Source organism: Ricinus communis, chromosome 4 (genome assembly GCF_019578655.1).
Source record: "Ricinus communis isolate WT05 ecotype wild-type chromosome 4, ASM1957865v1, whole genome shotgun sequence".
NCBI classification, from domain to species: Eukaryota; Viridiplantae; Streptophyta; class Magnoliopsida; order Malpighiales; family Euphorbiaceae; genus Ricinus; species Ricinus communis.
The window spans coordinates 16,551,236-16,564,672 of NC_063259.1; the positions used below are offsets into that span (position 1 = coordinate 16,551,236).

General features: G+C 30.3%; 1 protein-coding gene across 1 annotated transcript; it reads right to left on the reverse strand.

The window, feature by feature from the left end:
- Positions 1–3,381: 3,381 nt before the first annotated feature.
- On the reverse strand, positions 3,382–13,040 carry LOC8287292 (probable polygalacturonase At3g15720). Its single transcript, XM_048373120.1, has 12 exons — positions 12,956–13,040; positions 12,717–12,800; positions 12,506–12,616; positions 12,313–12,399; positions 11,482–11,729; positions 7,151–7,225; positions 6,574–6,711; positions 5,751–5,900; positions 5,036–5,243; positions 4,842–4,923; positions 3,843–3,951; positions 3,382–3,750 (listed from the first exon to the last, which is right to left on the reverse strand). Exons 1-12 carry the CDS (start codon positions 13,038–13,040, stop codon positions 3,382–3,384), a joined length of 1,746 nt encoding a protein of 581 aa, XP_048229077.1.
- Between the last annotated feature and the right edge of the window lie 397 nt (positions 13,041–13,437).

Consider the following 13,437-nt stretch of genomic DNA (forward strand, 5'->3'; position numbering starts at 1 on the left):
CAAAAGCAACATGTGAAATTATATGGATATACCAACTTCTGATGGAAATTGGTATAAAAATGTCTTTGCCGGCAAGACTTTGGTATGATAATAAAGCTGCACTTCACATTGCTGCTAATCCAGTGTTTCATGAACGAACAAAACACATCGAGATTGATTGTCACTTTGTTCGTGAAAAACTACAACAGGGTCTAATCACTACTAGTTATGTGAAGACAGGAGAACAGATATGGGATATATTTACGAAAGCTTTGAAGGAAGTTAGAGTGGACTACTTTTGTAACAAGCTAGGCATGATTGATATCTATGCTCCAGCTTGAGGGGGAGTGTTGTAGAATAATCTAGAATATTATAGAATATGGAGTAATTAATAGAAGATAGAGTATAATTAATTAAAGATAATTCTAGAGATTAGAATATTCTAGAATAATAGAGTATAATTAATTAGAGATAATTCTAGAGATTAGAATATTCTAGAATAAAAACTTCTCCAATTGTATATATATATATACTTCCATGATCAATAGACAACACAACAATTTCAGATTTATTTTCTACTTTTACAATAGTAATATAAATAGTCACCCAATTTTGATATTTAGTTTCATTTTGGTCACAAAATTTTAATTTGTATCATTTTAATTATTCAATTTAGTCACCTTACTATAAGAAATTTACATAACATATTTATCTTTTTTTATTACTCTTTTCTTATTGGCCATTTTTAGCATGTGTTAACTTCTTATTTGCAAAGTGACTAAATTGAAATACAAGTAAAGTTAAATGATCAAATTAAATAATTAAAGTTCTGTGAATAAAATGAAACTAAGTATAAAATTCAGTGACTATTTTTATAATTATATCCATTTCTAATTATAAGTTGTCTGGAATTCTCAGTATTTTTATTTTTTTTCTATAAATCATTTCTACTTTTTTTTTCTTGCAGTTCTACCTTCTCTGGTTATTCTATTTTGGATTGTTATTGTTTTCTTTATCTAAGTGCCTGCTTTTACATTCATTAAACACATTCCACCTCTAGATTATTGGTTATCCTAGTCAGAAACTGATTTTAGTTGCTGTCCTTTGGCTTATTCTTCCTAAAGGGTTGTATCCAATACTATCAGGAATGCCTGAAATTGGGCATTTTGAAATGATTATAATGTGCAGAACAAAATGATCTCATCCTGCTATTGATTGATTTCAAATCTACCACCACACTTTCAATTCTCTCAAGTCCAGCTGTAGCATAGTTGATTTCAAATCTGGAGCTGAGTAAACCCTTATGTTTATGTTTCTGTATGTTGTTTGATTTATGATTTTAGATTTACAGTGAAATAATCTGAAGGTATTCACCCTGACTAGCTATTGCATTAAGAGCTACTTTTATCGAATTGTATAACGTAATTCTTGAGGATAGTATTGGAGGAATTGAATATTTTTCGGGTAAAATATTTTGCTAAGATCCCATGTCAAGGAAGCTAAAGTACGATCTGATAGCTTTCCATACTGTCGTTAATAAATGCTTTTCAACTAGTTCTATATTTTAGCTATAAGATGAGAGTATCAACGAAATCTGCAAATTTACTTCTTTCAACAATGAAGATGCATTTCTTTGATATAATGTTTATGCAAATTAATATAAGTTGTATCTTAAGAAACTGAAGTGGGATACAATGTGATATGTAAAACCATAAGGTTGTTAATCCAATTTTGTTGGTAGGAATCTCATAGCATCATGCATATATTTTGATAGCATTTCTTTGGGTTTGAAGGGTTTCTTTTTTTTCAATTGGTTAAACTTTTTCAGATTAACTTGTAGATATTTGCATTTTAATTTCTCTCTGTTTAGTAGTTTTTTGACAGACAGAGGTTGTTTACAACTATTTTTAATCCAACTCGTCTTGCCAATGGAGAAGGTTCGACATTGGGCACTCTCATATTCGATATTGAGCTCGTCAGCTTGAGGCATGACTGATGCCAACTTTCATAATTTCTTCCGGTGATATTTCTAAGTAAGTTACTTGATTTACATTCAGTTTATGAGAACAGAGATTTTCACAATCTTATTGTGTGTTAATTGCTGTTGGGTATGGAAAAAAACAGGTCTAGAATTATTTTGACTTGATATATTGATTTTTTGTTTTTTATAAACTGCCTTTGGAAAAAAGCATCAATTTACCTGTTTTTTTCAAAAGTAATTCTCAAGGCTAAAAGAATAAAACAAAATAAAAAATGAGGTTGGGAAGTATCAACCTCAATGCCAAACAACCCCTAATGTATGAATTAATAGTTGTTTTTTCTCCCACTTCCCCTGGAAGCTGTATAGTACTTCTCAGCATCAATAAAGAGTCCTTGAGATGATAATTAAATTGATGATATATTGCAGGTTTTTTCAGTTGCTGCCTTTTACACCTGAGGTCTGCATACTTCAGTTTCTTGGTTTCTTTCCCAGCATGTCTACTGCTATAGGTTTGTTTAGAATGCAAATGCAATCAGGTAAGCTCTTCATAAAACAGGATAAATATGATTCTGTAATTTACTTGTTTACCTTATGCATATGCAATGTTACATGTTATTTTTACTGTACATAGAAACTGCAAATGATATTTGTTAATACATGTATCGGGCAGATGCTTAGGTAATTTTGTCTTTGAAAATGCTTACCGAATTGCTATTTTTAAAGTGATAGCACAAAATGAAAATAAATTAAAAAAAGGATTGTCATGAAGATAAGACATTGATATGGTCTCAGAAAGATATGTCAGAAAGACATTATAATTTTATTTCTCTTCTTTTGTTTATTTCCTTGCATAGGAGGACCTAACAAAATTTGGTATTTGCTCAGAAATTGCCATCTCTGCAATTTCAGATCATAATTTGGCCGGAATGTTTGATTTTGAAGCGAATGTTTCAATTCTTTGTTAAAATTAGAAAAAAGCATTCGACATCACATGCTAGATTTGTTAAAAACTCAAGTGTTGATTCTTTTGGCAATTAGGCCTATAATTTTTAACAATTTGTTCATATTGTAGTACTCTAATTTACATTGCTTTTGCTTGTTAGAAAATTTGAAAGTATTTGTTAAGATCAATGCTTAGGAGTCCTTAAAAGAAACTCTATAGTACTCTTCTCTTCTCACTCTTCAAGTAAACACAAATTTCAACAATCAAAACCGTTCCAAATATTGGAAATACTCCTGATGAATCCTCCACTTGTTTTCTGTATTCTTGGTAGAGCAAGACATTAAAAAATGGAGAAGAGCAAGGTAGAAGCATAAAAAATTACTGTATGGAAAACCTTTCAATGCTGTGGTAACATGGAAAAGTAAAAGTATTTTTCTTGCGAGTTGCAAATGTTTAATCATTAAACATAATAGTAACCTCATCGATGGAACAAGCTGTCAAACCTTTTTGACAGGCAAGGGACATTTGGAGAAGCAGAAGTGGATGATCCATAGGCATTATTGCAGAAGGCATATAATTGCATTCCAGGAGTGGACGGGATGATATCAATATTATCCATAACAATGTTGCTGCAACCTGTGCTTTTTCCACAGTTCAAACTGATAGCTCTCAAATCTGCAGAAGTTCCCCGAATTTCGCGATATGTAACATCACTTATATGCACATCTGATGACTCTCTGCCATACTGGAAATGATCCCAATAATTCTGATCAATGATTATGGGATTCTGGGAAGCTATTAGATTGATCTGCTCAAATGAGATTCTCCTAGCATATCCTGATCCGCCCTGGAAAATAAAATTTGATGTTAGAAAGGTGAATGAAGAGACTAATTTGTATGCAAGATTTATGCTTTTCTTTTTATCCTTTCCATTATTACCGGCCATGTCTTGATTCTGACTCCATTCTGAGTTCCATTGAAGGTGCAATTCTCGACATGGATGTCTTCTACTGTTTCATAAGCTCCATTTTTTCCCAGGCTTCCAACACTGCACACAATGGTCAATTATCAAGAATGCATCTATCCACCGCTTACTGAAAAGGGTTTTTGTTACTTCTGTATTCCTAGTAGCCTTTTATGTTCCCTATTATGTGGGAAATTAAAGCACCTTTAAAAGGTATAGAAAGGCCATTTAAATTTTGTCTGATGAGTGATTTGCAAAATTTCTTTTTCCTGATTCATAAAACAAATGCATACGGATTAAAGATATGACACACTGCTTCATGAAATCCCACTCACACTTTTCACAATTGATGCGATCCGGGTGGAGGAACCACTCCCCGGTTCCCGCCAACTAGACACAACGAGAGACACCACATCTCACACGGGTTAGTACTAATATGTGCTTGAATTTTCGTGGACTTGCACTAGAGGTGTCAAGATGGGTCATGATATGCAAATTCAATTTGCTTAACATGTAAAATTAAGGTACGAGATTAAAATTTTAGCGGATTCTTATTAAAAAGATGTTGACCCATTTATCATATAAATTGGAGTACGTTGTATATCAAGTTGATACATAAACTTATTATAATCCTTTTAGTTATTATTTAAATAAAGATGCTACACATGTCATGTCGTGTTACCGTAAAAACTAATTAATTTAGTTACTATTTAAATAAATGTGTTAGATGTGTCATATTGTTTTTTACATATTAAGTTGTGTTACTCGTGTTATTGCATAATCAATTAAGTAAACATGTTACACGTATCATATTATTTTACGTCGTATTAGGATTGAGATACGTTGACATGACTAACAAATAGATTGTGTTTATGTTGACAATAATCGTATCATTTAAATAGATCAACACTATACAAACCAATCCGTTTTCACAAACGTAACTTACACTAATATGTTTAGTTCTTCGGACAAACCTTATTCCATGGCCTGGTCCACACAAGACACCAGAAATGTTGATATTCGAGGTGAATCCATTGATAGCAATACAGTCATCACCTATATGAACAAAAAGGCAATAATCTGACTAAGAAAATTAATGATTTTTTTTTTTCCATGGTTAAAAAGTAGGGTAAAGAAGACGAAGAAATTGTGGAAAAAATCTAATCACCGGTACTAATCAGAGAGTTTCTGACGTTGATATGACTAGATGCAGAGATGTCAATGCCATCAGTGTTGGGGCTTTCTTCAGGTGCTATCATAGAAAGCTCAGAGATGTCAACACCATTGCACCCATTTATGCTAATGTGATTTCGTTGGCTGTTCACATGCCTCAATTTACTTAGTTGCAGAGCATTGCAGTTGTGAAAACTCAGAGCCTGTACAATTTATTGACATTTTAGAAACTAATTAGTAATTTATGTCCAAACTTACTTTTTATCTGTTCATATACTTTTCACTCTTAATTCATCATACAATGGCAACAACTTTTTCAATTCCATCAATAATTGATAATCTACTAGCAGAAAAACTTTACATATATATTGCAATTTCGGTATAGGATCAATACTCTGCCGTTAGTTATAAAGCTATAGATACGTATAGCATTATTATTAAAATATAAAATATTTAGCATGTGTCATATTCATAATTTAAGTGTGATATATTAAAAGTAGCCAATAATTTTCGTCAGCGTATGCTAACTTTGTCAAACTTGGTATTTTTTGGGTCATCTTACCGTGGGTCGTGGGAAGCTTTTATCTTCCTGAAAAAGAAAAAAAAAGGATTTGATTTTGACCATATCTTAAACAGATGATCAAGAAGCGTAAAGGGAAATAAGAAAACAAAGTGGGAAAATAGTTATGATTATGGAAAGAAATATATACTAGAGATTGCTTCCACCAAACACTTCCTTGCCCATCAATTTGGCCTCCTCCGTCAATCATGAGACCATTAACGTCTGAAAATTGAAGCCAATTAGTCTTGTCATTTTCCCATGCAGTAACGTCATTGGGTGCTAAAATGCTTCCTTGAATCTATGCCCTCAAAAAAAAGAAAACAAAATATTGTGAGAAGTATATTTTTAAAAAATATAATATGGTTTGACGCTTTTATATTTGAGAGTTATATGTATTTTTTATATTAAATGAACAATATGTGTTTTGTTTTTTAAGTATTTTCTAAGTATATTTAATATTTTTTTTCATTTTTTAGATTGTAAATATTAATAAAAATATAAAATTTTAATAATATAAGTATTTTTTAAATAATTTAGCATCCGATTAGATATTATATAATTATAATAAATTGTTAAAGCATATATTTCTTAATTTTAATTAAATTCTAAAAATAAAATTTTAAATAAAATTTTGATATATTTATAAATTCTATAATACATTATTAGATGTCACATTGTTTATAAAATTATAATTTAATAATAATTTATGTAAAATACATGAAAAATTATATAAAGAATGATAAAAATATAAATGTGTATCTAAACAATGTTAAAAAAATAAAGCACGTACTAATTCTTTGATACGAAAGATATTTCCTTCGCTCAAGTGAAAAACGTCATATATATATATATATATATATATATATATATATATATATATATATATATAGTCCACACATTGCATTAATAAAGATAGGCTGATTACTTAATTAGTTACAAGTAAGAGTTATTAGGGTTGAAGATTGGTTGACCTGAAAATGAAGATAGGTTGACTTGCAAGGACCTTGGAATATGATAGGCTTCAACAGGAATGTTCTACCTGAAGGCAGTATTAGGGTTGGCATGCCTTTTGTCGCTTCACAAACATCTCTCCACGCTTTTAAGAAGACCTGTTTAAGTAAACATGCATGTCACTTTATCATGTATCTCAGAAGAACAAAAGAAAAAAAAGAAAACTTCATTTATATCGTACGTAATTAAACAGACTATATGGAATAATGAAAGCAAAAACACTAAATATTTTTCCTTTTCTTTTCTTTTCTTTTCTTTTTTCCTTTAAATTTTTCATTTTTTGGGTAATTAAGAGAATAATAATAATTAAAATTTGTGGATTGCTTGGCTTGTTTAAGATTTCACTCAAAAGTGGATTTCTCCACAAGTAAAATCAATATAAACGAGAAGAAAAAAAGTCAGTGAACGAATAAAACTTTAACTCAATAAAACTGAGTCGTTTTATATGAATTTAGGGTTTTACATTCGAAAGCAGTTGTGTGTCCCTCCAATTAATTTAAAAGAAAAAAAAAGGAAAGAGAAAACAATGATATGAACCTCTGAATCATCAGTCTTGCCATCTCCAACAGCATTATAATCAAGCACATTAAAAGTACTACTGGCTGCAGCCTCCTGCAGCAAATGACAACAGCAAAACAAAGGGATCCAAGATAAAAACACAATGGGTATGAGGACTTTCATGATTAAATTCCTGATGCTAGCTCTAGTTTATACAGAAGGTAAAATAGATGACCAAACAGAGTGAAAGAGTACTTAGGTTTAGGGTTTAGGGTTTAAGAATACATATATATTGGCATCAATTTCATGGATATAGTAACAAGTAGATCATGATCTTTCTTCGATTCATTTTCAGTTGGAAATCATTTCTTACCTTAGTTATTTCACTCAAGTATTTGGAAAGTGATGATCATATTGTAGATTCTTGCTTTAAATGTTAAATTATCTAATGTGTCTCTTACTTAATTTTAAGACACTGATTTTTCGTTTGGGTTTTTGATAGAATATGTAAAGTTCAGTCAAGGATTTTTTTTGTTTGATTTTATTACACTATTTTTTTTAACCAATTTTAGCTACTATATATGTATCAAAGGATCAATAGCTCTTTCCATCCTTCCTTGGAAAATAATAAGAACTAAATTCTAAATATTTTAAATGCTTATTGAACACCAGAAAAAGATTAATCAAATAAAGAAAAATCTTTATCGAACTTGCTTTTCATCTTGAAGTTTTAGTTATTGAATTTGACCACTTTTTCATATTCTTACCTACTTTAAGAACATATTTACATCTATATATCAAATTGATTAAAAATAGACATACATTTATTAAGAGAAAGTATAAGATACATGTATATAATTTTGAGTTTTCTTTTCAATTTTAAGTATGTTTATACTTTTTAAATAAATAACAAGTGCTTTAACTTATTAGCAAATTTCCGTATATACACCAACACCATTAGCAATTTCAGCCGTAAGATTAACCGCATTCAGTTGTTATAAAATTAGTTTTATTGGAAAGCTAGCAGCGAGACAAAATTTTCATGTATATTTTGGAGCAACAAGTAAAGAAGAATTACCAACAAAATAGGCCTGAAATTGAAGTATATGCTTGAAATTGAACTACATGAGGAATGGCAAAGAGTTATCCTATATAAGTTTTATAAGAAATTTCCAACAAGAGGTTAATAAAGCAAGTTATGTGTAAGCAGTGAGTTTGTTATTTCAGCTCTATTAGCACAGTATTCAATATAAATTTTAGTCTACGATGAGTCAATGACTAGTATAAATACAAGGAAGTGTTGTATGGAATGGGCACTCAATTAATCAAATACTTTGTCTTTTATTTTTCTTTTATCTTTATCTATTTTCTCCAATTTTCCTCCTCTTTCTCAGCTCTCAAACACTCTATTCCTTTATTGTTGTCATAAGTCATTACCCTCTATTGAGGTACATAGTGTTGCCAAATAGTCTAAAACTCTCAAGATTTGGTTAGAATTAGAGGAAAATCGATATTTTCTCTCTTTTGCGACTTTTCATTTTTTTTATCAAATCAGTTAATCACCTTACCATAAGATGCAAGCCGAGATAGTAGCGACTTGAATGGAACTAGTATCATCCATTAGGGTCACTAGTAGGATTGAGTATGAGACTCAAAGATCTCGAATCATACTGAAAAATCGAACCAAAAGTATCCATAACTCAGAATATTCGTTGATAATTTGACTTTCTATGAATTGGATTGGTACTATACTAAAATTTTGTTTTGGTATAGTTTTAGATCTCATTAGTTCTCCATATTGAACATACCGAACTATTCTATATTGTCCCGAACCAAGAAACCGAAACTAGAACCGATTTAAAAGATTTATCAATTTATATAATTATTTATATAATAAAAAGTATAAATTTTAAGCTCAAACTTAAAACCAAATATAAAAAGTCTTACCAAATATAAATCTAATAGTTCTGTTCTGATAAAATATAAGCTCATTGGTCTAAATCTAAAATAAAAACATTAATTTTGTATTTTATTATAAAATTAATTATTCTCTAATTTATGTCGATCAAAGTTTCAAATTCACAATATAATTATTCATTTAATTAAAATTATAGGATCTAAAATATCTTTATATTTTAATAATGAAAAAATTATTCTAGTTCTAAACTTTGATTAACATTATTAACTTATGATAACATAGTGTAGATATGATATTGCAAGCACTCAATTTTTGGATTCGGATATCGAAAAAATTACGAAAAATCTAATGACGAAAGTTACTGCATTTCTTGAGTCTCATGAGATTAAGGACGATTAAATCTCATTTAGGTTTGAGAATAATTGAACTAAAATTGTTTTCTTAGAATTAATTTGGACCTAATTGGCAATAAAATTAAGTTTGAGAGGTGAAACGACAGTTTTCGCAAGCTCAGAGACTAAATTGTAAAGTTTTTTAAAATTTTGGCTCCTTAAAGCCAATCGGCTCTGCGTACAATAGAACTCTATGTAAAGCCGATTGGCTACTGGCTCTGTGCAGTCCCAATTAGCTTATTTTTCGAATTTGACACGTTTTATGCATATTTTAACTTAAAAATGCCAAGAATTAATAAAAAGAAGACTCTAGAAAATATTTAACGATATTTAATATATTTTATTGATATTTATTTGAACTTTAAAGATTTGATTTATTTATTTATTGAATATTGATAAATAATTACTTGATAAAGAAAAATTAGTTCTTTAAAAAATTTAAAAAAGATTGAAGTCTATCTGCTCCTCTACGGTTTCCTAAAACCTACCTCTATAAATAGAAAAGAATGTCCTAGGTCTAGGGTTAGTGGGAGTTACATCGATTATAGGCTATTATTACTGAAAATATTAAAAACCTACGTACATTTAAGCATAGAGCTTTTTTTAGTAACTTAGGAGTAAAGAGACTAAGAAAGAGCTTAGGATTAGGAAATTTTTTCTTTGAATGACAAAAGATTTTTTCAATCCTAGAAAACATAATCTCCAGAGGTTAGCAAATCATCTATGATGACAATTTGAGATTTTTCAAATCCAAACATCATCAGCATATCTTTCCTTTTTACTAGTTCTTTTATTTTTATAGTTTTAGAAACATGATTAGACTGATTTATGGATATTTCACATATTTTACATGATTAGATTTAGATCTTTTATAAATTAACATGCTTCTGTGATATTGAATTTTGAATCTGATAACATGAATATGTTGGATTTTGAATCTGATGATTAAAATGATTAAGGCAATATGATTTTTATCTTTTTGCAAATAACTATATGATTGTATAAAATTTCTAGGATTGTATGTTCAAATCTAGAACCTGCCATGTGAGGTTTTCTTATTTTCTATCAGTTTGTTCTTTTTTATGTTTGTCTTATTGTTTTATGTGTTTTGCTCTATTTTAATTTGTTTTAATGCCTTTTATTTCAGTTTTTTTTTTTTAAGTTTTTGATTGATTTTTGTCATATGTGCATGTGAAACTAGCTTCTAGGCGAGAGGATTGAAGAAAAGTTGTAGCACTAACCTGACTAAGCCTTAGAGCCAATCGGCTCTGTGACTTAGACCAATCGACTCTACACAAAATTAGCCCTATTTAATATGATTCTTATAACGACTTGCAAGAGTCACGTTTCAGAATTTTTGATAATAACATCTAAAGTTAGATTCATGAACAAAGACCTCAACCCAACACTTTACTAGAAGTGTGAACCTTGAGATAAAAAGGTTTTTGGATGCTACATTCAAGATTAGAAAGAAGGTGAAGGATAAGTCATAAAGGAATGCTACAAGAACAAGTCTTGATAAGTTCACAAGTTCTTAAAAGAACCAAGAATTGCATTCTCTCAATGAAGTCAATAATAAAAATATTCAAAACCCTTATGGAGTTTATATAGACAAAGAATAAACTCTACTTATTTACATGCATAAGGAAGTAATTAATGGGAAAATAAAATAAGATACTAAATGAGAAGTTTCCTAAATAACAAAATAAAAAAATAGAATTGATTTAGGCATCCTTTGTTGTATGAAGTTATGACTAAATCAATAAACTAATATTCCTAATTAACAAAAGAAGTGGATGCTCAAACTCCTGTTTTAGAATTGCTGCCTAGGTCAAGTGTGCATGTGAGGTGCCTCCTTGATTTCCTCTTTAAATCCTTTCCTTTTTTCCTCTTTAATTTGATGCCTTCTTCGATCAACATAGGCTCCTCTTTAATCTCATCTTTAAGTTATTTGTGAAGCTTCTTCTTGCATAATTTGGCCCCCTTGCTCCTTTATATGGAATTCAGCCCAAACTAGAGTGAAGTTGGCCCAATATATGCTGAATTAAATTAACAACAACATTAGGCTTAATTAACCCTAATTCTTCATGTGGGTTAGGTGCTTTTATCCATGTATCTTGAATAAGACCATTTAAGGCCTCCTTTATTCTGTTGGCTCTAGCTCTTGTAACTGAGCCTCCCTTGATGAATAATGGATCACTTGGGCTTGAAACTTGATCTTCTTGACTTGGTTGGCTACTTGTCTCCTTGGGCTTTGGGATTGCATTATTCTCCCTCTCTTCAAACAAATTTGTCTTCAAATTAGAACCTTCATAAAAAAGAGAGTTAAATCAACAACATTGAAAGGAGCACTAACATTATACTCACTAAGTAAATCAAGTTTGTAGGTATTGTCATTGATCCTTTTAACAACTTAAAAAGGACCATCTCCTTTTGGAAGTAATTTAGAACGTCTTTGAGAGAGAAACCTTTCTTTTCACATAAACACCTAAACCTAATCTCTAGGCTCAAAAATCACTTTCTTTCTGTCCTTTGTTAGCTTGAGTAACATTTTGCTCTATGCTCTTCTCAATGCTTAACCACACTTTATCATGCAATTAGTTCATATATTCGGCCTTCTTTGCACCATCCAAACTAACACGCTCATGCATAGGCAAAGGAGATATATCTAATGGAGTTAAAGAATTAAAACCATAAACAATCTCAAACGGTGAATATTTAGTAGCAGAATGCACTCTTATTATTAGTAAATTCAACATGCGGTAATATTTTCAAGTTTTTTTAGATGATAGCATGCAAAAGAGTAGATAAAGTTCTATTAACTACTTCCATTGGAGCATCAGTTTATGGATGACAAGTAGTAAAAATTAATAGCTTAGTACCTAACTTACACCATAAAGTCTTCCAAAAGTAACTCAAGAACTTAGCATCTCTGTCCTTCACAATAGTACGAGGCATGCATGTAAATGCAGAATCTCCTTAAAAAACAAGAAAGCTATATGTGATACATCATTGGTTTAATGACATGGAATAAATGTGCTATCTTAGAAAACCTATCAATAACTACATATATTGAATCTTTACCAATCCTAGAGCTAGGTAAACCAAGTACAAAACCCATGAAAATATCAATCCAAGGTGTAATAGGAATAAGTAATGGTGTATACAACCCATGGAGTTTAACCTTGGATTTAGCTTATTTGTAAGTAATACAATTATCACATATTCGCACAACATCATGCTTCATATTAGGCCAAAAAATGCTTATGCAACATGTCCAAAGTCTTGGCAATACCAAAATGCCCCATTAACCCATCCCCATGAGCTTCCCTCACAAGCAATTCATGCAAAGAACACATAGGCACACATAAGCATTTTCCTTAAACAAGTATCCATCATATGCCTATAGAACTTTCCAAATGCTACTTTCTCACAAATATTAAACACATTCAAAAATTAAAATCATTCACATATAACTCCTTAATATGCTCAAATCCTAATAACTTTGCATCTAAAGTGAAAAAAAGAGCATACCTTTAAGATAATACATCTGTAATAACATTATCTTTACCTTGCTTATACTTGATAACATAGGGAAAAGACTATGAATTCGCTCCATTTAGCATGTCTTCTATTCAACTTATTTTATCCCTTTAAATGCTTCAAGGATTCATGATTGTGTGGATCACAAGTTTTTTAGTCCAAAGATAATGTTACCAAGTCTCAAGCGCACGAATCAATGCATAAATCTCCTTGTCATATATTGGGCAATTAAAGGCTGCCCGATTCAATTTTTTGCTAAAGCAAGCAATTGAACATCCTTCTTGCATCAACACAACTCTAATGCTAATACCTGAAACACATTCAACTTCAAAAGTTTTAGACAAGTTAGGTAAAACAAGTATAAATTTTGAAATTAACTTTTCTTTAAGTGCATTAAAAGCCTTATCTTTTTCTTCACCCTACTTAAAGTTTGCACTTTTCTTTATAATTTTAGTTTAAGGTACAACTGAGAT

What these genes read in the sequence shown, in the direction of transcription:
- LOC8287292 (XM_048373120.1), bottom strand. Translation starts at nt 13,040, where the DNA reads ATGGAGCGAATTCATAGTCTTTTCCCTATGTTATCAAGTATAAGCAAG. An exon ending in TAGGGTTAATTAAGCCTAAT is followed by an intron (nt 7,226 to 11,481) that starts GTTGTTGTTAAT and finishes CATTTGCTGCAG; the next exon opens with GAGGCTGCAGCCAGTAGTAC. An exon ending in AAACTCTCTGATTAGTACCG is followed by an intron (nt 4,924 to 5,035) that starts GTGATTAGATTT and finishes TTGTTCATATAG; the next exon opens with GTGATGACTGTATTGCTATC.